Source organism: Osmia lignaria, chromosome 3 (genome assembly GCF_051020975.1).
Source record: "Osmia lignaria lignaria isolate PbOS001 chromosome 3, iyOsmLign1, whole genome shotgun sequence".
Lineage (NCBI taxonomy): Eukaryota > Metazoa > Arthropoda > Insecta > Hymenoptera > Megachilidae > Osmia > Osmia lignaria.
The window spans coordinates 9,647,906-9,672,883 of NC_135034.1; the positions used below are offsets into that span (position 1 = coordinate 9,647,906).

General features: G+C 36.9%; 3 protein-coding genes across 5 annotated transcripts; all 3 read right to left on the minus strand.

Moving 5' to 3' along the window:
- Window positions 1-225: 225 nt before the first annotated feature.
- Window positions 226-4,268, minus strand: LOC117608087 (cGMP-dependent protein kinase, isozyme 1). Its single transcript, XM_034332660.2, has 12 exons — window positions 3,375-4,268; window positions 3,164-3,306; window positions 2,963-3,100; window positions 2,563-2,732; window positions 2,241-2,485; window positions 1,861-2,178; window positions 1,561-1,792; window positions 1,360-1,466; window positions 870-1,109; window positions 725-791; window positions 506-656; window positions 226-417 (listed from the first exon to the last, which is right to left on the minus strand). Exons 1-11 carry the CDS (start codon window positions 3,548-3,550, stop codon window positions 561-563), a joined length of 1,932 nt encoding a protein of 643 aa, XP_034188551.2. The 5' UTR covers window positions 3,551-4,268; the 3' UTR covers window positions 226-417; window positions 506-560.
- A 283-nt stretch (window positions 4,269-4,551) lies between these two features.
- On the minus strand, window positions 4,552-12,980 carry LOC143308271 (cGMP-dependent protein kinase 1). 3 transcript variants are annotated; one of them, XM_076693433.1, is made up of 14 exons: window positions 12,607-12,980; window positions 7,978-8,135; window positions 7,833-7,904; window positions 7,523-7,773; window positions 7,303-7,445; window positions 7,098-7,235; window positions 6,849-7,027; window positions 6,184-6,431; window positions 5,805-6,128; window positions 5,491-5,722; window positions 5,305-5,411; window positions 4,990-5,229; window positions 4,863-4,929; window positions 4,552-4,784 (listed from the first exon to the last, which is right to left on the minus strand). In XM_076693433.1, exons 2-14 carry the CDS (start codon window positions 8,086-8,088, stop codon window positions 4,689-4,691), a joined length of 2,208 nt encoding a protein of 735 aa, XP_076549548.1. In that variant the 5' UTR covers window positions 8,089-8,135; window positions 12,607-12,980; the 3' UTR covers window positions 4,552-4,688. The 3 variants fall into 3 exon arrangements, with proteins under 3 accessions (XP_076549548.1, XP_076549549.1, XP_076549550.1); XM_076693434.1 differs by lacking the exon at window positions 12,607-12,980 and adding an exon at window positions 11,099-11,296; XM_076693435.1 differs by lacking the exon at window positions 12,607-12,980 and adding an exon at window positions 8,613-8,941.
- Window positions 12,981-13,147: 167 nt separating this feature from the next.
- On the minus strand, window positions 13,148-24,938 carry Sur (Sulfonylurea receptor). The gene is made up of 32 exons (XM_076687979.1): window positions 24,194-24,938; window positions 23,710-24,102; window positions 22,890-23,173; window positions 21,026-21,286; window positions 20,857-20,959; window positions 20,012-20,239; window positions 19,759-19,950; window positions 19,548-19,694; window positions 19,286-19,486; window positions 19,065-19,202; window positions 18,818-18,980; window positions 18,574-18,752; window positions 18,392-18,514; window positions 18,091-18,328; window positions 17,924-18,029; window positions 17,599-17,860; window positions 17,402-17,539; window positions 17,110-17,346; window positions 16,786-17,030; window positions 16,668-16,733; window positions 16,494-16,601; window positions 16,338-16,429; window positions 16,050-16,264; window positions 15,763-15,984; window positions 15,508-15,689; window positions 15,278-15,449; window positions 14,968-15,205; window positions 14,781-14,908; window positions 14,532-14,719; window positions 14,361-14,464; window positions 14,067-14,263; window positions 13,148-13,958 (listed from the first exon to the last, which is right to left on the minus strand). The coding sequence occupies exons 3-32, from the start codon at window positions 23,108-23,110 to the stop codon at window positions 13,800-13,802; spliced, it is 5,253 nt and encodes a 1,750-aa protein (XP_076544094.1). The 5' UTR covers window positions 23,111-23,173; window positions 23,710-24,102; window positions 24,194-24,938; the 3' UTR covers window positions 13,148-13,799.
- Between the last annotated feature and the right edge of the window lie 40 nt (window positions 24,939-24,978).

Below are 24,978 nucleotides of genomic sequence, written 5' to 3' on the forward strand. Positions count from 1 at the left end.
ACTTTGCCTAATTGCGGTTAAAAGTAAGCGTCGTTGTGGCTATCGTTGGTATTCCTGGAATATCCCTGAAGGATGAAAGGGTACCAACGGCCTACCTTAGGGGAGAGGTTTTAGTGGGTAGTATATCACCCCTTCTGGGTGGTATGAGTCCCACACTGCCCAGGCCCCCTCTAGCCGAATAGTGCTACGAGGGGATCACCTGCGCGTACGTAAATGTATTTCCTCTTCCATTAAACAAAAAAAAAAAAAAAAAAAAAAATATTGTTCAAACTTTGCCTGGAGTTATCTGGGACCCCAAAATCAGAGGAGCTGGTAAAGAAGCATGGACCACATTTCACTTGAAGGGTGTCTGGGACCCCTCAGAATCAGTATCCCTCGGAAACAAAGGCATATCCAGTCTTTTTATATCTGTAGTCACTGAAAACGCGATAGACATATTTAATTAAATAAATTCATTATTATTATTATGAAAGTATCATTATGATACATGTAATCTGACACGAACCTGCATAAGTTTATCCTATACTTCGTCCATAACAAATTGAACTAAATAACAATTGCTAGAAATTTGTATCCCAATCGGAAAAATCAATCGGTACCCCTTTGCGGTCAGGAGGATATCTATCAAAGTTTCTTAAATCGAGATGATTTTTCACCTGGAATCAATGAAATAATAAAATGATCTATCTTAAATATAAAAACACATAAGAGTATATATATTTACTGTTGGTACAACAGGAGCAGGCATTATTTGATCTTGTAAGTTTTGCCAATTGAAAGAACGAAACCACCTGAAATAAAATACATCCTATTTGTAACACTTCCTTGTAACTAATTGAGAGAAAAGATTAAATAACACACAATTATACCTATGATTACGAATATCATTGACACCATTTCGTAGATAACCGAGTCTCTTGACGGGATCTTCTTGCAACAGGGATTCGATGAAATGTTTCGTAGAGCTCTTTACAGCAGGTGGGAAAAGACCATCGTTAATGCCACGAAGAATGTTTTCATATATGTCTAGGTCGGTTGCATCTTGAAAAGGTGTTCGATTCAGAAGCATTTCATACGTGAGAATACCCAATGCCCAATAATCGACAGCCCTTTGTTAGTAAAATATAATGATCTCTTATTAACTGGGGATTTCATAAAAAATTGATTAACACGTTAATTGCCAAACGTTATTGATAATTTCATTATTTTAATTAGCCATCATTTCAAATGCCTAATACGAATATTTCTGACAAGGGAAGTCAAATAATTTCTAATAATATGGGTAACGTTTGCCTATGGAAATTATCACCTAAATATAGGTGACATGGTAGTTAATATGTTAAGAACAGAAGTACATACTGATTGTAAAGTTTGCTTTGAATAATTTCAGGAGCCAAATACTCCGGTGTACCCATGAAGGTTGTTGTTTTGTGGAGACCAATCCTTTTACTAGATCCAAAATCGGTCTACAAATAATAATATTATTATTAATAATAATAGTTGATGGATTAAAGGAGAATATTGTTGTTAATTATATCTAGATAAAATAGAGGAACTTGCAAGTTTAGCGTAGCCACGGTTGTTGAAAACCACGTTCTCGGGTTTCAAGTCCCTGTAGACAATTCCCAGAGAATGAAGATGGTGGATAGCTTCTACGATGCAAGCAACGACGAATCGGGCTGCAGAATTTTCGAATCTACCACTTCTGTTCAACATTGTCCTTAGATCACCGCCCAAGCAAACCTCCATTAATAAATATAAATACCTTTTGTCTTTAAAGGTTCTGTACAATCTACAAAATGATTCTAAATCAATTAATTTATAGATCAAGTCACTTCAGATCATTTTCACCACACTTACTTGCAAATAAACGGCGAATCGCATATTTTCAGATTATTCTTCTCGTTGTAAATCATTTTCTGAAAATTACCCTGAGTGATCATGTGTTTCTTCACCTTCTTCCTGGCGAAACTAACGTCTGACAAGTGTTTCACTGTCACTAATTCCACTCTGCCGTAACCACCGGTACCGAGAGTCCCTTCCACTTCTAGTTCCAATAGAGATACGTGTCGATATTTGTTATCCCAATTGTTGTCTTCTTCGATCGATTTCTTCCTACACTCTTCCCAGTTTTTGTTTCTGATCGATTCAAGTCCTCCAAGATAGTTCAAAAATGTCCTGAACACATACAGAATTTAATGAATTCTTACAAACGAAAAGGAATCTATGGATTTACATACGTTCTTTCTATGGTGTAACATTCTACTCCAGGAGACATCGCAATGGCGTTCGCTTTACGAAAAGGTTCGCCATCGTCGAATAAAGCTTTTTCCCCAAAATAATCGCCTTTATTGAGGGTCATTAATTCTTCCGCAGTTCCGTTCGATTTATTCTTCGTGAGCTTTACAGTACCAGCGTTTATCACGTAGAATTTATTTCCTTTGTCTCCTTCTTGTATTATACACGAATTTGCTGAATAGAATTCCTGAAGTCATACGAATAATTTCAAAGTTCGAAATCAAATTGATTAGATACACGTTGTGTCCTGGATACTTTACATACCACAGATACTAAGTCGCACATTTTTAAAAGGACCTCTTCTGACAGTTCCTTAAATATCTCTATTCGACGAAGAAGCTTGAAACAGTATTGTAAAGATTCTTCGTTATCCCTTATCATGATTATTTGGAACATGTGTCTGTCCAGAACCCAGACTTTTCCGTTTGTAGTCACTGAACAGAGAGATAAATATGGAAATCCAATGAATCTTGAGATATTTATTAAATTGTCATAATTAGTAACTCTGATAATTTCAAACAGTATCAAATTTGTAAAAGGGTATAGCCGGGTAAGGTAGGCAAAATGGTCCTTGCACCAACTTAAATTCAGAATCCGTCATTCGATTTTGCCTACCTTACCCGGCTATACCCTTTCCGAAATATCAAGAATGAAAATTGAATACCATCTATGGAACAGAGTCTCTTGGTGTTGTACAATAAAGCCAATTCACCAAAGGCGACCCCAGGGCCAAAGCTCCCATGGTACGTCTTCCCCACGTAGATTTCGAATGTACCTTTCTCCGTCACGTACAAGTGAGAACCTATTATATATGAATGAAATCATACTAGCGATAAGAGATTTCGAAAAGAAGTCATTTACTCACCAGTTTCACCTTCGTAAATGATTCGTGTGTTTGCTTTCACGTTTTTGGGGTACATCACCGATACCAGATTATCGATTCGCGTTTCATCGAAATCACTGAGGAATTTGTTGCTCAACAACGCGTTTTTGATCAGCTTCTTCGTCCTAAAAATGATAGTATCGTTAGAATAAAATAGATGAATGAAAAATAGAGGGTAAAAGTGTCCTTTTACTTGTCATCCTTCTCGTAAACGGTGATGGGGGTACCAGACGAGACGTTCACATCGCCGACTACCCCTGCTTTCCTCTGATGGGATAATTCTACATAGCATTCTTCGCTATTCTGTCGACGCGTACGAAAAAACTTGACGTTTGCTCGAAACGTTTTTCTCAAACACAAATAATGCATTTTCTTAATAGCCACTGGGCGAAAAAGTTCTATAACACTTGTTCAACAAATGAAAGCACAAAATATTTTATAAGAAAATGAATAGAAATACTTCTTCCAAGTATTTTCTATGATAATGTCGAAGATCACAAGAGGTAGATCACAATTGATAGGTAGAATGGCAGTCGATTGACGTTTAATGGCAATGATAGAGATTAATGATCTTATCTTGAATGAACTGCAATACTGATCTATGAGTAAACGGACTTGACAGATGGTCTTGATAGATATGACGGTATCAAGGTCACATATCCAATCAGTTTATGCATTTTTTTCGTAGCGTAGTTATCAGGATCATCATTGACATCGCGTGCGTTGATAACATATTTAATATAAATTCTAGGTAATTAAATTATACTAACAGAATTAACAGAAATACTAACAGAATTCTTCATTGAAGTCATGATGAAAAATCTGAAAAGGTAAAATTACCTCTTGTGCGAAAAGGATTAAAGAAAATATGATCTAATAATCATTCGTTAACTCATGTATCAATTTATTAATAATTGGTAACAATGACGTATAGTTCTCATGATAATAAACTTTTTCGATCGCAGAGTATCTCTTTATGAATCATCCTATACATCCGCAAGGGATGGACTTATCTAATTACAGCGTAATCATTCGTTTTTACTATGGTTTTGGACCCTCGCTACAAAGACCATTTGCTGTCAGCGGAACAGAAGCAAATAGCATACGAAATACTTGGTGAAAAAATTGTTAGTATGCACAAAGGATCTTCGAGCGATGAAGATCAAGGTGCAGGTGAAAGAGGTAACGATACGTTTTGAGGATGCTAAGTATAATATTTGATTATAATTCATCCGTCTGTTCTAAATATTTTATTAGGTGAAAAGGAAAATAAATGAAAATTATTAAATTTCTTAAACGATACGTTATTTCTTAAACAATACCTTAACACAGAAGTAGAAGATGTTGGATTTAATAGCAAGAAAGGTAAGGAAAGTGAAAGCATCTGAAATGAAAGATCTGAAAGCATTGTTTCGAGAAATACTGATATCATGGATTGTCGGAAAATGAATAATTCAAGATTTTCATTATTATCCGAATGAATAAACCATTATCATAATGTCTTGCGTTAAAAGTTCGTGTCCCATCCAGAGAATTCGTCAGGTGGAATATTGCGATCTGGGTGATACGTTTCGAAATTCCTTGTATCGATTTCACTTCGCACCTGTAATTAATATTTCGAAATATTCAATAAAAATCTTCTGGAAAGCACGAGCTATTTCCATGGATAATTATTAATTACCGTAGGGACGATGGGTGCTGGCATTCTGAGTTTTTGTAAAGATTGCCAATTGAATCCATTGAACCATCTGCATAGATAATATTAAATTAACAAGTTTCGTTTGCAAATTTAATTATAAACAACTCACTTGTGGTCCCGAATATCCTGGATACCGTTCCTCTGATATCCTAAACGTTCCGAGGGCCTTATACGAAGAAGTTTTCTTATCAGACTGTCTGCATTTTTGCTAACGATACTTGGTATTCCAACTACTTCAATTCCTTTCAAGATTTTATTATAAGTACTCATATGATCGGAACCTCGGAACGGTGGTTTACCCACTAGTAATTCATGAGCCAAAATTCCAAGAGCCCAGTAATCAACCGCCCTTTGATTAAAATCATTTCAGATATTATCTCGAAGAAAATTATTTTATTTTCAAGATCTTCTACGAATTAATTACCTGTCGTGTCCTTTGTTCAAAATAATCTCCGGTGCCACGTATTCAGGTGTACCAGCGAACGTCCAAGTTTTCGATGGACCAATTTTTTTACTGAAACCGAAGTCAACCTAAAAGCAATCGAAAAAGCATTCATCGAGTACATTTCAATTTTCATGAATTATTATTAATGATGTACGTTGAACCTACTAATTTTAAATATCCACGAGTATCGAACATAAGATTCTCCGGTTTCAAATCTCTATAGACGATGTTCAACGAATGAAGATGATCCAGTGCTTCCACCACGCATCCCACCATAAATTTTGCGGTCGCATCATCGAAATATCGTCTCCTTTGAAGAGTCGTCCATACGTCACCGCCTAGACAGACTTCCATCAGGAAATAGACGTATTTGCTGTCCTTGTAGGTCTGGTAGAGTCTAAATCAAGAAATGAAGAGACGCGTTAATTAAAATATTTCGGTTACTAATGAATTATACACACTGTAACGATGATACTAACTTGCAAATAAACGGTGATTCGCATGCCTGCATAATATGTTTTTCATTCAACACATGCTCCTGTTGTTGCTGTTCAACCATCTCCTTCTTCTTCAGCTTCTTCAAAGCAAAACTCTTCTGATCATCAGATTTCAAAGTGACCAATTCGACCCGTCCGAATCCGCCAACTCCCAGAGTACCTCTGGTCTCCAAATCGGCCAAGGTCACGTTCGAGTACTTGTTCGTCCATTTCTTCGGGGTCAAAGATCGTTTTTGTCTCTCGTATTCCGCTACCCAATCTTTGTTGCGTATTTCATCGAGACCGCCCAAATCATTCAAGAACGACCTGAAATTTCCTAATAGATCATTTTCTTCCTACAAGAAGATTCACCAAGACTTACTGTCGGTCCAGGGTTAAACATTCGACGCCAGGCGCCAGGGCGACCACGTTAGCGTGTCGTCGATTTTCACCTGCGTCGTCATAAAGAGCCTTCTCCCCAAAATATTGTCCCTTTCCGAGGACTACCAGCTCCTCTTCGTCTCCGTATTCGGTGTCCTTAGTGATCCTAACATTTCCACCGCTAATTATGTAAAATTTGTCACCCTTCTCTCCTTGTCTCACTATTTTAGCCCCAGCTGGGAAGAATTCCTAATACAGACACGTCTTTCTTTCATTGCTGCTCGAATTAACCCTTTCGGCGCTGCATATTTATGACAATTATTTGGACGTGTATACACGTTCGTAGCACCGAAAGGGTTAAGAGATGGATTCAGTGATGTTAGATGGGGTAGATTTTTTCGCGCATGCACATTGAATGTAGCGTCAATGAAGTAGTTACTCGTATGAAACGAGGGTTCTACAGTGCCCCACATTTGATCTTCTTTAAATTATTAAAAGATTTGGAGTTAATTAACTAAAATGTAATTATGAATAATAAATGTATTATAATATAAGCTAAAAAGGTGAAGAACTTGTTACTACCCTTTGCAGTCTTGCCGAAACTCTGAGGTTCGCGCATGCGTGAAAAAACCTACCCCCATATATAATACATAGATAAAAACGTACCACGCGTAACAGATCGGAAATTTTAGCAAGCAGGTGGTCCTTTGGTTCTGGTAACTTTTGGAGAACGGATACTTGTCGAAGAAACCGGATGTTCCCTTCTAATCTTTCCTGAGCTGTCCTCATCATCACTGTGAGGAACACTGATCGATCGAGTACCCATACTTTTCCACCCTTCTTCACTGAAAATCATATTCTCTGACACTCTTTCTACACTAAACAATGTATCAATGTATCAATTAATAAATTTACCATTAATTGATCGAAGCCTTTTCGAGTTGTACAACAAAGCGATTTCCCCGAATGCGATACCTGGTCCAAAACTTCTTTGGAATTTATTACCCTTATATATGTCGAACTCTCCCTCCGCAGACACATAGAGATGCGACCCTGGAATAACCATCGAAAAGAAATTACACTAATTCTGTGTGAAATAAAAATGACAAATATATTTTACCTATGTCTCCTTCTTTAATAACCAAAGTATTTGGTGGTATCGTTTTAGAGTACATAGCAGATACCAGTGCTTCTACTAGGTTCTCTTCAAGATTTCCAAGGAACTCATTCTCCAAAATCGCTCTCTTGATTAGTCGTCTACTCCTATATAAAAATACAAAGATTATTAGTACACTTTTATTTAGAATCCATCCAAGTATTCTATGTATCCTTTATATTACTTGGAATCCTTTTCGTAAACGGGGGTAGGCGCAGAGGGTGGTGTCGGAGTTCTACCAATAATACCCCCTCTGGGATTATTAGAGGGTTGATCAGAACCATCGGAACTTCTAGCATCTTCTCGTTCATTTTCATGATGCGTCGGAAGGTGGTTTTGATCCTGTCGGGGTGGCATCGGTGCTTTACCTTTTCCACTGGAACTTAGGGGTGGACCGGTTCCATTCGATACAGCGCTACCAGGTAGCGGTCGTATCTAGGAAAATTCATTATCCGATTTATCATAATTAATTATAAAATGATTCGTTCACTTACCACGCCGTGAGTTACGTCTAATTCTCCGGATCGTTTGTAACTAGTCGCCACAGGGGTCGTTGTACTTCCATTCTGCAAATAATTTCCAAGGATTTTCCTTACCAAATATTTCTTACAAATTGATTTTTCCGAGATGATCGCTTACCACATTAAAAGTGTTCACATGATTCGCCTCGTCGTTGCCGGGCAGAGGGGTAAGATTGATGCTACCCCTCTGTCCCAGGATACTTGCTCGCGGAAAACACGAGAACCTCATCGTATCATCTTCATCCAACGCATGTCGGAAGCACACTCTCTTAGCTCCTGAAACACGGTGGGAATAAGTTAACAGATATATCGTGAATTTTCAAGAAATCGTATTCGCGTGCGACTCGGCTATAAACACGCGATCCGAGCCAATTGTTTTATCTGACTCGCGTTCAACGTCGAATTCCTTGGTCGCGTTAAGCGTGATAAGGATACTTATCGGTTCGCGAGCATTGTACGAGCACGAATCTGCTTTATTGCGTCCTTTATTACCGCGAAACCATTATTGTGGTTTCTTCGAGTTAGAGCAAATGTTTGATCAGTGACTGTTACTTATATTTGAGCAAGATTAATGTCGAAAGTTAAGAAATTGTTGGCTCGCAAATGGAATTATCTAATCCGTGGCCTGATTCAGGCGTCGACCAAGAAGAGATCCCTTTGTTGCCACGATAATTGTCATCGTCGATTTCTTTATCTAATTAATTACTAGAGATGGTGTCGATTGATATCGATATCGAAGCACGAGTTTCTCACCGTTTCTTTATTCGTCAAATACTGTGTTATTAATGAGATCGCTGTCTGTCGTGGACAAACAGCCGTCAGACAAAAGATTTCTAAGATGTTGGACACCGAGCACGTGGCACATTCGCCTCACCTAGTCACATGCTTATGCTAACGATGATGGATGCACGATATATCGTCTGCTGACGTCAAAACACATTAGCACGTTCTCACGACGAGGATATTTTCATTTCGCGGCATGATCGTTCTATTGCTGAAAAATTTTCCAACTCCACTCTTATTATTCGCTGAGCATAACAACTGTTTGCCGGTTTCACCTTTCGGAAGAATCAACAGACATTCGACGTTTTCAACGTAGAAATGATTTTTGAAACTCGAGCAAATTTCATTTACGTAATCGTGCAGGATTACTTTCGAGTTGGCAGAACGAATTATCGAGTATGAATTTAATAAACGCTGAATCGAAACGATTCTTATCGCGAATGTAACTTTATCGCGAATCTCTGCTAATCTCCGTGCAAAGGAATTGAAAAAAATTGCAAGCTCCACGAAAAATTGAATTCTTAAATTAATAAAATTGATTCTTTATACTTCTGATTAGCCATGTTAAATATCACCGCGATTGCAATGGCAAAGTTAGCCTTGTTACAGGGAACAACCTCGCTGGATACAATCTATTAAGAGAATGATAAGGATATTTGATTAGCCATCCGAGAAAAATCCAAAGCATGTTATTTATAGCATGTTTGCAGAACGAATTGCAGTATCCTTGTGCAGATTCCTAGAAGCTGTTTTGTCCCAGATTCAAGGTTTCCCAAAAATTCTTCCCGCGATACTTCATTTATTTGCAAATCATGTAAATATAGTTATGAGATGAATAATCTTTAATATACATCTCGCACAGTACATCGAGATTTAATTGTAAGGAGATCACGGTTTCCGGTGATTTCAATGCTACAAATCAACTCTTATTTCGTAAGAGCAATCCATTCTGTCCGCAGATTACGTTTAAAGCATATTAAACAAAACCGAGGCGAAATAAATTGCATCGAAGCAGCGGAAAACAGGAAAATCTTTTCTCATTTTTTCCTTCTTGCCTGATCGTATCTGACGAAACGCGTTTCCTGGCTCGTTAGAGGTCGAGCAATTAACTCCGAGGTATAATTGGAAATTAACGCTGACGGTGTTGGTCGCGTATTTAGTCTCCGCTTTTTCTTTTCTCGCGCCGATATATTTTCCGGATTCTTCTGTTTTACGTAACACCCTGGACGATTCTTTGCATCGGCGTGCAGGTGTTTCGCAATTTATCTTGCACAATGGTTGCAAGAATGTCGCTCGTTGAACGCATGGAACGAGAAGTACGCGAGATATTCGTTCAAGAAAAAATCGTTTTTATTTTCTCGGATTATTATAGGATGGTCGTGTTTCTTTTTATTTATACACAGTGGAACTAAAGAAAATACTTGATTTACCTTGCTTTGAGTATCTTAGCGTTTATCTTTTAACGCTAATTGACACCGAAGAGATGATAAATGATAATTAATTATGAAATACCAGTAGCCTAGATAGCAGTTAACGAATGGTTAACAAAGATTAATGTACAGTAATAGAGTAATTTGTATGAACGTAAACTATGCATCTCAATATTTTTTGTATGCATTTTTCATTAGTCATCTTATCTTCGTTAACTTGCAGCTTATATCATCCCACTTGCATTATTGTTATTAATACCTCTATCTAATAATCCGCATCTGTTCTCCGTCTTAAATTAGACACAACGCATCCTTGTATTACTAAGCCAAGGAATTTTTTTTAATTAACAAATTACTGAACATAAGCCCGACACACGTGGTCAGAATACTTATTTCATTAGACGTTACTCGCGAATCGGTTTCTCTTTCTGCAAAGTTATTTTTAAACTCGATCATTATTTCCCGTCGTGTTATCGTGTTTGATTTTCCTCTAATTACTCTCTTTAAGTGCTTTATTACGTCCACATTTGCCCAGACGGGATTTGTGATGTTTGCGAACGAGGGAGATCTTATTTTAAGCACTGCGGTGAGCTGTAAAATTTTTAAGAAATGAATTTCACCCCTTTCCATGGGATGCTTCCGATAGCATACTGTTCTTCAAATGATATACAAAACAAGGAATCAATTGTTAATTTACCATTTCTTTGTTTCGTGTTAGAATTGCACAACAGGATTACCTAATCGCGCGATATTTGCTCGCGCGCCGCTAGCAAAATCGCGGAAATCTTATCAACAACGTCGAGGTACTTCTCCCCTTTGAGTTGCAATCGGATCGCAAAGTATTATCGTCGTGATTTTTATCCGATGTCGAATGTCGTTTCCGTCGTGATCGATCAGATCGTCAGATAAACCCGGTCGAACCACAGAACTTTGTCGTTACAGTGAAAATAATCCAAGTTTCTTGAAACGTTTATGCCATTTGAAATTCTTAACATACGATAACGAGTTATCAGTATTGACACTCACCTTTCAGATTTAAGGCTGGTTATATTAACGACGATGAAAAAAAAAAAAATAATAAAATAAAATAAAATAAAATAATGATTGAACATCGAGTGTAATCAAGAGGAATTACTTTAATTAACGATCATGTATCAGACAAGAAGAAACGGTTTTAGGTAAGAACGATCAGCTGCACTCGCTGAATTCACGCATAAAACTGATGTCTCAAGTTCGACAATGACGCAGAAATCTTATCTAGCCGATAACAAAGAGACAAAGTGTCAACAGGCAGGTACGAGAACGCTCGTCTTATCTAACGAATCCTATTCTCCTTTCATTAATAACGCAGCTACAATGCGAAATTTTTCGGTAATTCGCATTCTAACCCTTCTAATCAATGGTGTTATTATAACACCATAATTAATTTTGCTCAATTAATAAATTGACAATTTCTTTATATGACGCATATGGTGCGTCGTCGCTTGATAGCGTAGGACGCACATGGTGCGTCGTCACTGGAAATATTTCCTGACAGTGGAACTTCAATTTTAACTTGAAAATTAATCTTCACACGTACGATGATAATGGAAAGTAATAAGAATACTTTATCGTGTCTTTAGTGCAGTATCAGTGCTATAAATAATTATTTTTCTGGGGAAATTCTAGCTTTGTCATTGATGATAGCTACGACCGCTAATGTCTTGATTCAAGTACGAAGAAAATATTATTTTATTGCAAATTCTCAGAATTTAACAACTTATTTATCTAATTGTTTGATAAATTTTGTTGGTTTAATCAACAATTGATTTAGAAAGGAATTCAAACCCATATGAGATAACATGGTTCATCGATCACTGATCGATAAGAAATGCATCATAACGACTGCTGAAAGAATAGTATTTTTAGTTGAAGAAACGTGTAATAAAAATATTAAGGAAAGAGCTGCTATCGTGGACAGAAAGGTTCATTGGAATGCATCGGTTCTTATGCAATTTTTCCAGGGTCGTTCGAAGACACTCACCCATTTTCTTATTTCCTATTTTCTTATCTACGAAACGATGATTTCTTATCTATGCTTTTATCGTTACACGTCAATTGAACATTGTCATTTTCTTTTCTTTTTTCTTTCCACGATGAACCTCAGAATTATTCTACTTACTTGGTCACGATGAACGAGCAGTTATTCACTTTCAAAATGTTTCGTGGTATTATATTATTAGAAGCTTTGAAAAATACGCGTCGTTTCATACGAAAAATTACTATTAATTCTGAATCGATGAATCATCGACAAACAGATGTTGAAAACATTGATGCTACATTTTTAAAATTGATTTGATTGAAAGGTATAATCCTCGTATCGATGCTAGACAAACGTGACGAGTCGAGCAAAGTGCAAGAAAATTATACGCTCTTTCAAAAAATCATTCACTGCCATTCCAAATTCAATACAGATAAATGAATCGGAGAAAAAAAATTAAAGGTAGGATTTAAATTCCAAAAGGAGCTTAGGAAAACAGACAAATCATACTCACTTTTCAAAGTTTCTCTTTTTCGCTTCACAAAAGGATACTCTTCGTCAATTCACAAAATTACAGAACGTTGTACACTGTTGATCATCCACAGTCTACTTTCGAGATTCATTGTCCGTAACCAGGCACGATATCACGCAAATTGATTATCCTCGTCAATTAGAAAGTGGATCACTCTAGAAATGATTCATGAACAATGATCTTATTTTATAACTTTCATTTTTCACTTGCACCGAAATCAGATGACCACCTTTTCGGTATCATTCAAATCAACGATCTTTAAATATTAAAAAGGGATAGGTGTGAGGTACGATGTGCATGTTCAAGGTAGACGATGAACGAATGGGTCTGGTTCGATGGAGTCGAGGTGTTATCGACAGGACGGTCTCGATAATACTGGATGAAAAATACTGGCACACGTTTTTCCAGCACACGATGTGGGGGTATTGGCAATTATTATCGTTTGGCACTTTATCCACGTGATACAAGCTGGCCGTCAGCGTTCCGATTACGTATTCCACTCCACGTGGACGTGGTCACGATTGATACCGATCCTGAAATGGCCCGGGAAAGTATATTTCCATTGGATCGTTTCGATAAGATCGTGTTTTAGATACGAACCGTGTTTAACTCTCGAACGATGGACCAGATAGCGATAATTGAATTTTCATTTTCATTTTCGAAACTTTCAATTATTTCTTCGAACGAATTGGGCCAATGGTCAAAGTGGAATACCTCGAAATGTAAAAAAATTATTGAAGCCAACTCGTAAAATTTTATGTTAAACAGAAATAAATATTACTAAATACAAAACGTTGACGCACATACATTTCACTTTATCTCTATTGAATGGTGTTTTCCTATCAATAATGTAAACATGATGATTATGACATATGTGTGTCAGTAACTTTACTATCGACTTCATAATCGTAACGACTAATTATAAATTCAATGTTCAATTATAAATTCAAAACAGTTTCTTCGATCCTCCGTTCGTTATTGACGATTTCTGGTCGATTTGTTACAAGAGATATACTTACGATTTATCAACAATTATTTTACTTTCACCTTTTATAAAAATAATTTAAGAATTTATCATCTTATTTAATCTACATTTATCGTCAGTATAAAAAATAAATATAGCACTTCAGAGACATTCAATTGTTTCAGTCTTTCAATAACAACTTCATTATTTCTTAATCAGCCATCTCATCATTTTCTTCGTTAAATTTCAACATATTTGCGAAAAATCCAGTTTGCTGTTGAGATAGATCCATGGGTGAACCATCCTGGACGATTTTGCCCTCGTGGAAAACGATCACCCGATCGCATTCCAATAACGCCGCTACTCGATGCTGAAGAACATACGTACACAATGATAGTCAAGTAGAACAGCAGCTGTTACAAGTTTCTTTCTTAACACAGATAAAAAGTATGTTTTGTATCTATCATAGGTATGTTACCGCGATAACGATCACTGTTTTATTCTCGAAGGCGGTCGAAACTGCTTTCAAGAGGCTCTTTTCGGTAGTAGAGTCAAGTGCACTAGTTGATTCGTCGAGAACAACGATCGAGGACTTCCGGAGAACAGCGCGGGCCATGCAGAGTAGCTGAAGCTGACCGGAAGAGAAGTTTTCCCCACCCTCTCGCACCTCGAAATCTGTCAGCATTGAAAATTATCATTGTTGTAGGAACTTTCTTTAATAAAAACAAAATGGTAATCGAAAAAGAAATAAAATAAAAATAAGTATTGCAACCGAGTCCTTCAGGATGAGAAGCTACGACGTCCTTGATCTGGGCTACTTCCAAAGCCTCCCACAATTCACCATCTTCGTGTTCCGATAGGGGATCCAAATTCTTCCTGAATGTATTGAAAATATTTTATAATATAATTGTTTTTTAATTTTTTAAAGCGTTGAGAGGATTACCTGATGGTACCACTGAACATAATCACATCCTGAGGAATTACTGACAATCGTGAACGAAGTATCCTTAATGATACTTGACGAGTGTCAATTCCATCGATCATAATACGACCTTGCGTGATTTCTAATAATCGAAACAGTGCCATTGCTGTGGAGGACTTTCCACTTCCGGTTCTTCCACATATACCAATCTACACATCATATTTATATATTCTATCATAGAGCAGTCTTTTCATTTTTTATAATTCTTACCTTCTGACCTGCTGGAATCATTAATGATAAATTTGAGATCACCGATTCTATCTGTGAATCGTATCTCAAAGATACATTATCGAAAATGATTTCACCTTTAGCGGGCCAATTTTCAAATACACGGAGACCTAGAAATTTGTCCAAAATTGTTCATTTTTCAATATTCTTTCCCTAAAGTTTTATATACCTTCTTGATGATAATCTTCAACAGGAGCGTATCTGTAAACCGAGATTCGAGCCACGCTACCCAGGTACATCTCAATCTCGGCTGTGAATTTCACCACCCAATTCAAGTAAATTGGCACTAGAAGCGTGTAATTAATTGCCAGGCCGACCAAAGCAGGTGTCACACGGTCTGGGTATAGCTCGGCGGAAATTAAAGCAGCAAAAGTTGCAGTGACCACTATCACTGCGCCCAGATAGTCCTAAGAAACATTCCCAATAAATGTGCAAGAAAAATAAGATTTGAATCTTTCGAAATCTTGGAATTATCTTACTAAAGCGATGCCTAGCCAACGACTGCTCGAGTTTAGAAGTAGAAAAGCGTTAGTATTTGTGTCCAGACACTTCAGAGCTTGCTGCATGAAACGATTCTCTTGTTTCGAAGCTCTCAGGGTTGCCAAACCACGAAGGGTCTCTGAGAAATGGGTGGCAATTGGCCATCGAGTGCTGGAAAATCATTTAATCTTCGCTTCCAATCAATATTATTAGAAAATTATCACCTCACCTTCCGTCTAATCTTTGCAAATGCCTGGCGCTGCGTCTGTAAAATCTTTGAACAAGATAATAAGCTGCGCAAGTAGGTACAGCTGCGATTAAGAACCATGGGGAGACTACTACGTTCACTATAATCGCTGATCCACAAAGTAGAACGAAGAATGTCAGTCTTTGGATAGACATGGAGATTTTCTTGAAAGAGATATAACTTCAGATTTTTACATATAAATGATAAATATTAATAAATTGTTGAGAGAATAACAACCTTGTCTATAACACCGGTATCACCACTGAATCTGTTGAGAATTTTACCAACAGGATTGCAGTCGAAGAAAGACACTGGTACCCTAAGTAATCTGGATACAGCTTCTTCGTGTAATTTTCTTCTTGCTTTGGCACCTGTCCATTGACCCGTAGCATTGCACACGAAAGATAGGAATATGAAGCTTATCGAAAGAGTTATGTATACTTCAAAGTAGAATAATGTCTGAAAGCATTTGGAAAAAGATTTTTGATTTTTTTGGTTAGACGAATTATCCTGCGAAGACTAACCGTCACATCCGGATTTTTCTCGGACAAACTATCACTCTCCTGGTCTGTCCATCGACTCAACCAGAGATCCGTGTAAACGCGAAGGACCTGACAAAAAATTGCTACACCTATGTAGATCAGACCAGATATCCAGCCTCCAGCTTTCAGATAATCCACCAGGATCATCCAGGTTACCACTCCGCTTCTATCCTCTTCTTCATCAGTACCATCAATTTCTGTAATCAATAATATTCTAGTATCTTTTCAATATCTTTGTTCTACTTCAATTTTGGTAGAACGTGTACCAACTTCCTTCAATTTCCTCGGTTTCACTGGTTCCTTTCGATTCTACTGATATTAATCGTTTAACAGGTAGATCATGCTCTTGATCTCCATTCGATCTAAATAAGGAAGATACTTAATGAACAATTATAATTAATTAGGATTTATGGAAAGTGTTCATACTTTTTGACATTGTACTGCATGTGTCTATTGGAATTAGGTGGTATCAATCTGTGGAGGGCACTTTTATCTCTGTTTAGAGGTATTTCATCAGGATGTGGACTGACGATTCTATACGATATTAAAATTACTTTAATTAATTACTTTTATCCATCGACAATTTAGGATCTGACTTACCTCCCAGAAAATATCTGTCTTAGGACACTGCTAGGTTGTTCATTATCAAAGGTATTATTTCTTTTCCTGAAAGGAACTTTTCGTTATTCTTTTTTATTTTCTAATGGAAATTACTTACCTGGAGTGAACTATGTGTGCACCCTCAAGGATGGTCGGGGTGCTGCTCTGTCGAAGAACAGGAGGAGGCTGCCTTTGAGGCTGAAGACTGGTGGATCTAACAGCGTTTCTATGCGATTTGAATCGCTTCTTCGATGTATTCCATTCTTCACTGGGCAATGGAAGATCCGTCAGATCGTGGGCTAAGTATCTGGACCCTGAAAGGGTTGCTCGTCGCATTCTAAGTGGAACAAAAGCTGATGGACCCTGATTAAAAAATCACTTCCAATTAAAAATTAACATCATTTCGATATTGAAAGTGTGGAATAATTGAAGGTTGATTTACCACGTGAGCATCTTGATCGGTAATCCAAGACCCACTCTGCTTATTCTTCACGTTGATGCTGATCCTGGATACCAGTCTGATCAGAGACCATCTATCTTTGGCAGTTCTATAAACACGATGTCCATCATTTTTCCTCGTTGTGATGTTCCTCCATTCGTTAGCTAATTCTGGATCAGAATCCTCTATCGATGATTTCGTTCCTACTGCTCGAATTCGTCCACCATCCATGACGATGATCTAAATGATATTCATTATAAACCTGTCTATTTCAGGTGTACATTTATCAGCGTACCTGATGGGTAGTAGATAATAGTTCTAATCGATGGGTAACCATGATCACTGTACGTCCACTTCGAAGGAGCAATTTCCGGATTCCTTGATCAAAGATCTGCTGGCCGACTTGGTGATCCAACGCAGATAATGGATCATCCTAATAATATTGATTAATAATAATATTTATCGATGAATTAATTAATCAAGATAACTCACCATAACTATGACATTCGCGTCGCTATAAATTGCCCTGGCTATAGTCACCCTCTGCTTCTGTCCACCGCTCAAATTAATCCCCTTTTCACCTATCCTCGTCAGATCGTGTCCCGGAAGTATATCTACATCCGGTTGTAGAGCGCAAGCTTTCAAAACGCTTCGATATCTTCTCGATTTATACGCTGATCCGAAGAGAATGTTGTCTCTCAGTGTCGCATTCAATAGCCATGGTGTTTGTGCAACGTAAGCGATCTTAGAGCCCCTTTGTTCACAAGTAGTTTTTAATAGATACCTGTGCTTAGGTGGAGGATAATATTAGACTTACTTGGCCCACTCGATCGTTCCTGTTGTTCTCTGAATTTCTCCCAACATTCCAAGCAACAGGGTTGTCTTTCCACTGCCAGTTTTTCCGACGATTACAGTCAATTGACCTGGAAATTAAGATTTCTATCTTTCTCAGAATCTGAATTGTTTGATGTTAAATAATATTACCTCGTGGAAAGTTGAGGTGATTTATCAACAACCGACCCTCTTCCGAGCCTAAAGAAAACGAGCAATTTTTCATCCTAAGCACCGGAATTTCCGGATCATTCTCAAACACCGTATCTGCAGAAGAGTCGATGTCTAATTTGTATTTTCTTAAACCACAGGAATTTCCATCTTCTTCGTCTTCTTCGATATCGTCCAAGGATCCAAAAGTTGCAGCATTATGAGGCTTCATTGTTTCCACCTTCAGATAATTCAGATTCACAAGATTTCTAATTTTTTTTTTTTAATTTTCTAATATACTTACAGTGGTGTCGTCGATAGAATTTGTACGAGAATGCAGAGTTTCGAATTTTTCCTCGACAGGATCTGGTAGAACGTTGTCGATTTCTGGAAGCTGAAGAAACTCCTCCATTCTGGTGGTAGAAATCTGAAAGAGGAAACGTTTGGTAGATATATTCATGATTTTGGAAAATTGATTTTATTTACCATTGCATTGATGATGATGGGTATCATCACGGGAAAAATTAGAAGGGGTACAGTGAGCTGGGAAAATAGGGCTAAACTTGCGAATACATTTCCAGCTTCGAGACTTCGTTCTTCTATCCAGAAATAAATGCCGAAAGTGAAGAGTGTCGTGAGTACCGATGATGCGTGAGTAAGAAAATCTAAATGGAATACAGAGATAATTAATATTATTTTACCATTTCATTTATCCGAAACTTGAACTTACTAATGAGAGTCCAATAGAAAGAATCTTTGTCCAACATTCTCAATTCATCGTTCCTTGCTTTTTTTATTTTTCTTTCGAAAATCTTCTCCCAGGCTCTGAGTTTAATTAATTTCATCCCTTGCAAGATTTCGTTCATCAAACGTAACCTGGCGTCGCTCTTTTTCTAAATAAAAAATTCTAGAATTATAAAAACACAATTTTCTTAATAGAGTAATGTAAAAAGAAAAATAAACATTCTTAGTCATACAGCGACTGATTTGAAATTTTCCGACATTCTCTTGCCAAGTATCAATTGCATCGGTGTTACAATGAGTATGCAACATAGTGCACCGATGATTGCACTGATTCCTAACTTCGTGTAGAGAAGGAAAATGATAGCAGTGATCTGAAATCAAAGAGTTAAACTAAAAATAGAGTAAAGGAATTTTATCTCCGAAGAAAATGTTTCAATAATTATTATTTTTGAACCTTCAAGGGGATTGCCCAAGCGTAATGACCGATCCAAAAAAAGCTCATCACGTTATAAACATCTTCTGATATGAGATTTGTCAGAGTCCCGATATCAGCAGACTGCTGACACCTGTCTTGTTCTTTCTCCTTGTCTAATGGATTCTCCTCCTCGTCGATGCTCCACGAACATAGACGCAAAGCCTTATCGTATAGCAACGCCTACAACATTGAATAGAAATAGAAATCCTCAGGGAATATCGTTCTAACGCTTCAAGTGTACCTGAAGAGCAGTTTTCAGGCGGATCCCTTCCACGCAGAGGATATGACTGGATGTCTGGCTCAGAGTACTTTGTAACAGGGCAAAGAAGAAAATCAGCAGGCCCAAGAAATAACCATTTTGTATAATTTCAGAGAACGTCATGGCACTCTAAAATATTTGTATCATTAGTAATTCTTGATGAGAACGATGGGAATAATAAAGAAACACGAACATTTGATATAACAGGTACAGAATTTGTTGTTCCATTTTGAGAAATAGAAACATAGTCCAAAATTTTGGAAATTGTCATTGGAGCAACTAGGGTTGTAGCATCCCCTAATAATTTTAAGAAACCCCCGATTGCAAAGGGGTACCATATTCTTTTCCAGAAACATCGCCAGAGAGACAGTTTCCTTTTTCTTTCCTATAAAAAAATATTAAAATATTGAAATATTATTTTTATTCCTAACGGAGCTTTGGGTTACCCTTTGCTCTTCGTAAATCTTTCGAAACTTGTTAAATTGTTTCTCAGCAGTTTCCTCTTCAGGAAGTTGACCAAGATCTTGAGCATCTAAAGATCTACTATAACCTTTGGATAAGAGGTCGATCACCCAGTGGAAGGTGATTCTACCGAGAAAAGGTGCCTCGGAATGTTTGTAGACGATCCTTCTGTTACCCGTTCGTTCGATCAAGTACCTCTTCCTCTTCCTCGTCTAAAACCAGGTGAAAATCGTAGTTCACTTATTTGCGGCGACGCGCTAAGGCGATCTATTTGCATGCACAAGGGAGGTACGGTTGTTTTTACTGGGTCAAGGAGGTGGTATGCATGTGAAATATATTTCGAGCGAATGCAGCTATCTCGTGTTACCGGATATCGAAGAGCAGCCACTTGTCTTCTTGCTTTACAGGGGGTGCGTTCTTTGAATTTTTCCTTCAACCCTCTGTGCGCTCGTACAGAAATTTCTATAGTAAATTATAAACTTCCTTTCTCAATTCATTTCACCGTGAACCGTTTTACGTTACAGAAAGTCAGAAATTAAATAACGGAGTGTACAACCTATTTTCGCGATCGTTAGTTCACATGATCGATGGAAAAAGTTGGCGCAACACGCTCGATAAGCTCGACTCTTGCCGGACTATGATAATAAACATTATTATTCAAACAAGCTGAGTAAATGTAAAACAAATGTTTGCACTAGGTGGAGTATCTGGCTCTCCTCGATAACGTTGTAACACTTTGTCGCTAATTCACGGATCGATAATTTTAGTCACCTTTACCATCGATAGTTTAATTAACAATTTATATGGGAAAAATTTCCATAAACCTTACCGTAAGATAAAGGGTGTAAGAATCCAAAATAGCGAACGTTCCGCAGAGAATGGCGGTGATTGCTGTTGTCGTGAATCGAACGTGTTCGATCGACAAACCGTACCTAAGTATATTTAAGAAATAATTTTTATTTAAGGAACAACTACAATAATTTGTTAATAAAACATACCTAGATAAATATGTAAATTTCCATGCTCTTGATAAACCGATGGTGGCAAAAATTGCAGCAGTGAACACAGTTCCAAAACCATCTCTAATTTCGGTTGCTCGATGAAGGAACCAACAGGAGAGGATAGCCAGGATCGTGAGGATCGACGATAAGGAAATTAATGTTAAAAATGACTCGCAGACTTCGAAGAAAAGCATCACGAGCAAAGACATACACAGGAGTGTTCTGGTTACATGAAATGGAAGAAGTCTTCTGGCATCTCTAATCCAACAGAAAGAGATTTTAATTCTAGTAAGAAGGAAGAAGTTATTGTACTAATCATAAATTTGGTTTGGTAATGATCTATGTAGATTAACAACTTTTTCATTAAATATATTAAAAATGATTAAAATTTCCAATTACCAGAAAACAAGTTTTTCCTCCTCAAAACCAGCGTCCACTAAAAACAAGGAATCATCGATCCAATCTATTTCTCCTATATCTAACATGCTAATAAACAAGTCAACTATCGAACTGATTACTCGTTAATTACACCGTTCATCGAACGGCAGTTTGATTTTTATATTAGTAGTTAAGGTGGAAATTAATCGAGTTTCTTCTTGAACGATGCCACTCAACTTCAGCTGATTCGATCAAGGAATTCCGGTTGGATAATTCAGGAATCTGATCGATTTTCAAGGAATAGCTATGAATTTTCCGGGGATCGAACGAGAGTAAATCGCGTGGGAGTTAGTTTATTTGGGTTCATTGAAATTCTTCGAACACCGTGACGTAAACCAAGAAAGAACACGTAAGTGTACGAGCATCCTAAGAGTAGCACGTGTCATGAATTATTCCGACAATTAATCCGAGCCCTCCAGAGACCCGGTTAATCCCTGTTTCTTGGTAGTTTTCGCGGTGAATGGGAATACTAATATTTCCACATCGGACCACGACTCTTGGATTTTGTTTTCCTTTGAAATTCTACGTGTTGAGATTTTGAACTTGACCTGATTCGAAAAATTTCGACTGACATGTTTGTTACGGTTTCAATTCATGGAATAATAAAGTCTGAAAAACAGCATGGAACATTTACAGTTCCGTCATTCTACGAAGAAGAGTGCGTTAATGTTTAACAGGGATAAATAATCGAATTCTCAGGAAAGGATTCTTCAGAGATATTTGTTCTTCCATATTTTCCTACCGATAATGATCAAAAGTAATCAAAGGTTGATTAGAAAGACTAATATACATAAATCATGTGACAATTGTATGTACAAAGGTTTAAACAGAGGCGAAGAAATTAACAGCGTTGATCAATTTTTTACCACGTTAATTGAAACAAATTGTTTCGAATGGAACGTAACCCTCCTCTGAATCATGGGGGATCCCAAATGTGAAACACTGTTTTAATTGGACGTTGTCCTAATTGAACCAGCCTGGGGCACCCAACGGTCGTTTCTTTTTATTATAAATTAAATGGTAACAAATCTCTATTTTTCCTTTCTCTCGATCAACCTTATCGTTTTGATTCTGACTTGCAAAAATACTTTCGATTATTATTATCTAAACAAATCATTTTGAAAATTAATTCTCTAGAAATCAGTTTCAATTATCATTATCTACTGCAAATATTTGATAATTTGATCTTTTGACAATTCTTTCACTAGAAAAATCATAGAAAAATGATATTTCCTAAAACATTGAATATCAGAACGGATATCTTCTGAAATTGAGAATGGAAATCAATCTGATAGAAAGTTGCTTTTGAATGGATTTTTCTAAATCATGGTTATCGATCAAAGTGAGTTTCGCCGATCGATCAAACATCGTATCATGACACTGAAATCTCATTCAACTTTTATATTTTCTTTTACCAACTTACTTTTGCTGTTTGCTGCATTTGTATCTCAATGTTGCGATCACAGCAACAAGGATAGCGATCACAGGAACAGAAATGTTAACGATTTCTATCAAACAATCCTCGTTGGATTCGTTCTCAGTGAACCGGAAGATCGTACCGTTTTCCGTTCGCCAGCTCCAAGTGATACGTCTTCCGGAATTTCGGAGTACGTGTAAAAATTTGTAACTCTTGCACAACTCCATTTTACGTTTATTTTATTGCAAAATATTTTCAATGATTTTTTGCTCCATCTTTTTGGTAATCAACTGAAAATATTTTTCATTTATTTTTTAGAATTACAGAAACATAGAAATACAAAACGCTTGCAAAGATTTCCATTCGCGAAGGCAAGCTCTTACGTGCAGTATAAATTGTTTAATCTTCGCGAGATGGGTTTTGGAGACCAGGAATAGAGTGTTTGTTTTCGCTGTTTCCTATTTGACGTCACGATAGGTATATTTCACAATCCCGAAGAACGCTCTTCTCGTTTTTCGACAACGTGTTTCAAGTTCACTAAAAATACTCTTACGCTTGGATAAGTTCCGATACGTTTGATAAAAATGCGAGCGTGTTTTCATTGAATAAATATGCCTCTTTCGTGAAAGAAAAGAAGAAACCTTGCAACTTTAATATATTTTAAAAAGAAAAACAATGTATTTAACGAGGCGTCAGCTTAGCGACAGTAATCTTATGTCAACATGAAAACGTTATTATCGCTGCAATTATTGGTAAAAAATGAACTGAAATTCGTAAAAGCGAGCCAGAGATATGCTAAGTTCTAAGACAAAGCAATAACACTTACGTGTCCATTGTCGAAATTCTTCGACGCTACTCGTTATCATAATTTATGCGTTAACTTTGTTATGTCATCGTTCGGTTTTCTTTTGTAACATCACTTTCGCGATTCATGAATGTTCATTTAAATCCAATATCTATAAATCTTTCAAATAGATTACTTCCTTTCATCCATGAATCAATTTCAGCCTGGATAGGAAACCGATTATAAATTCGTGATCTTTTGACACCGTAATCGGTGAATGTAATCAATATTCTATTGCACGAATCTTTACGTCATCCTAAGAATCATTCCTATTGTTCTTCTACCATGATCACGATGGGAATTTTGAAGGTAATACTCTGAGTGATCAATTAGCATTTCACTACCATGAACTATTGCAAGTCTAGATTTCAGCCTCTAAAATTAAAAAATATATTATAAATGGTATTATATGTTATTTAATCGCAAAATAAATATTTGTTTCATTCATAAAAATTCTGAAGTTTACCAAATTCCCTGGCAAAACGAATGACACTTAATTTTTAAGAACAATACTAAATTAATTTAAAAAGAAAATTAATAAAATCACGTATTATAAATTACTTTGTTACTACATCAAAATCGCATAAGATTCTTCTGAATGTAAATCACTTTCGGGAATTTTGAACAGACGCTTCACGCACGTGCGCGTTGACTCGATCAGAGAAAGGAATAAACCTCCTTTCCGCTTGACGGTCCGCGGACTACTGACAGATCAGAGAACGTTGAACATAGCGAATGGTAATTTCATGTGTACCGATGAGTCATTGGTAAAAAAGAAAAAGAAAAAGATCATGATGCCGCTGGCAAAGCAACAGGCTCTTCTTTCACCGGAAACGTAAGCACGTCCTAGAAACGCGGATTCTTTCGAGCGGCACTTGGCTTCGATTCTTTTTCCATTTCTTATGACCAAGAAGAATTTAACCCGAGGGTGAAACAGTGACGAAGACACATTGGTTATATCATAAATGACACGTTGCGTTAAGGATCTTTAATTAAAAAAAAAAAAAAAAAAAAAAAAAACAATTAAATTAAGATCTTTGCTTTCGGTATTACAAGATTTGCAATTAAAAAATGTTGTATTATTTTTCTATTTCAATTTTAGGAATCTACAATTTTTCTATCCTCCTTTACTTTGTTACAAAAGATGGAAAGAAGAATAGAAAAAACGGTGATGGTTTATTTGAAAAATATTTAATAATAAACATTGACAATATACAGAGAAAATACGCCATAAGAAGTCGCTATGGGAGT

Bases quoted from the DNA above. Each gene is read 5' to 3' on its own strand.
- LOC117608087 (XM_034332660.2), bottom strand. From the start codon at position 3,550: ATGCATTATTTGTGTTTGAGAAAAACGTTTCGAGCAAACGTCAAGTTT. The intron at 2,486-2,562 runs GTATGTAAAGTA...GTATGACTTCAG, and splicing joins TGTGCGACTTAGTATCTGTG to GAATTCTATTCAGCAAATTC. The intron at 657-724 runs GTAAATATATAT...CATTGATTCCAG, and splicing joins CTGCTCCTGTTGTACCAACA to GTGAAAAATCATCTCGATTT.
- LOC143308271 (XM_076693433.1), bottom strand. From the start codon at position 8,088: ATGAGGTTCTCGTGTTTTCCGCGAGCAAGTATCCTGGGACAGAGGGGT. The intron at 6,129-6,183 runs GTAAGTCTTGGT...AGGAAATTTCAG, and splicing joins TGTTTAACCCTGGACCGACA to GTCGTTCTTGAATGATTTGG. The intron at 5,230-5,304 runs GTAATTAATTCG...TTTTAATCAAAG, and splicing joins TTGAACAAAGGACACGACAG to GGCGGTTGATTACTGGGCTC.
- Sur (XM_076687979.1), bottom strand. From the start codon at position 23,110: ATGGAGTTGTGCAAGAGTTACAAATTTTTACACGTACTCCGAAATTCC. The intron at 21,287-22,889 runs GTAAGTTGGTAA...CTGTTGGATTAG, and splicing joins AAATGCAGCAAACAGCAAAA to AGATGCCAGAAGACTTCTTC. The intron at 18,329-18,391 runs GTAAGTATATTA...AATTATCTGAAG, and splicing joins ATTCTATCGACGACACCACT to GTGGAAACAATGAAGCCTCA.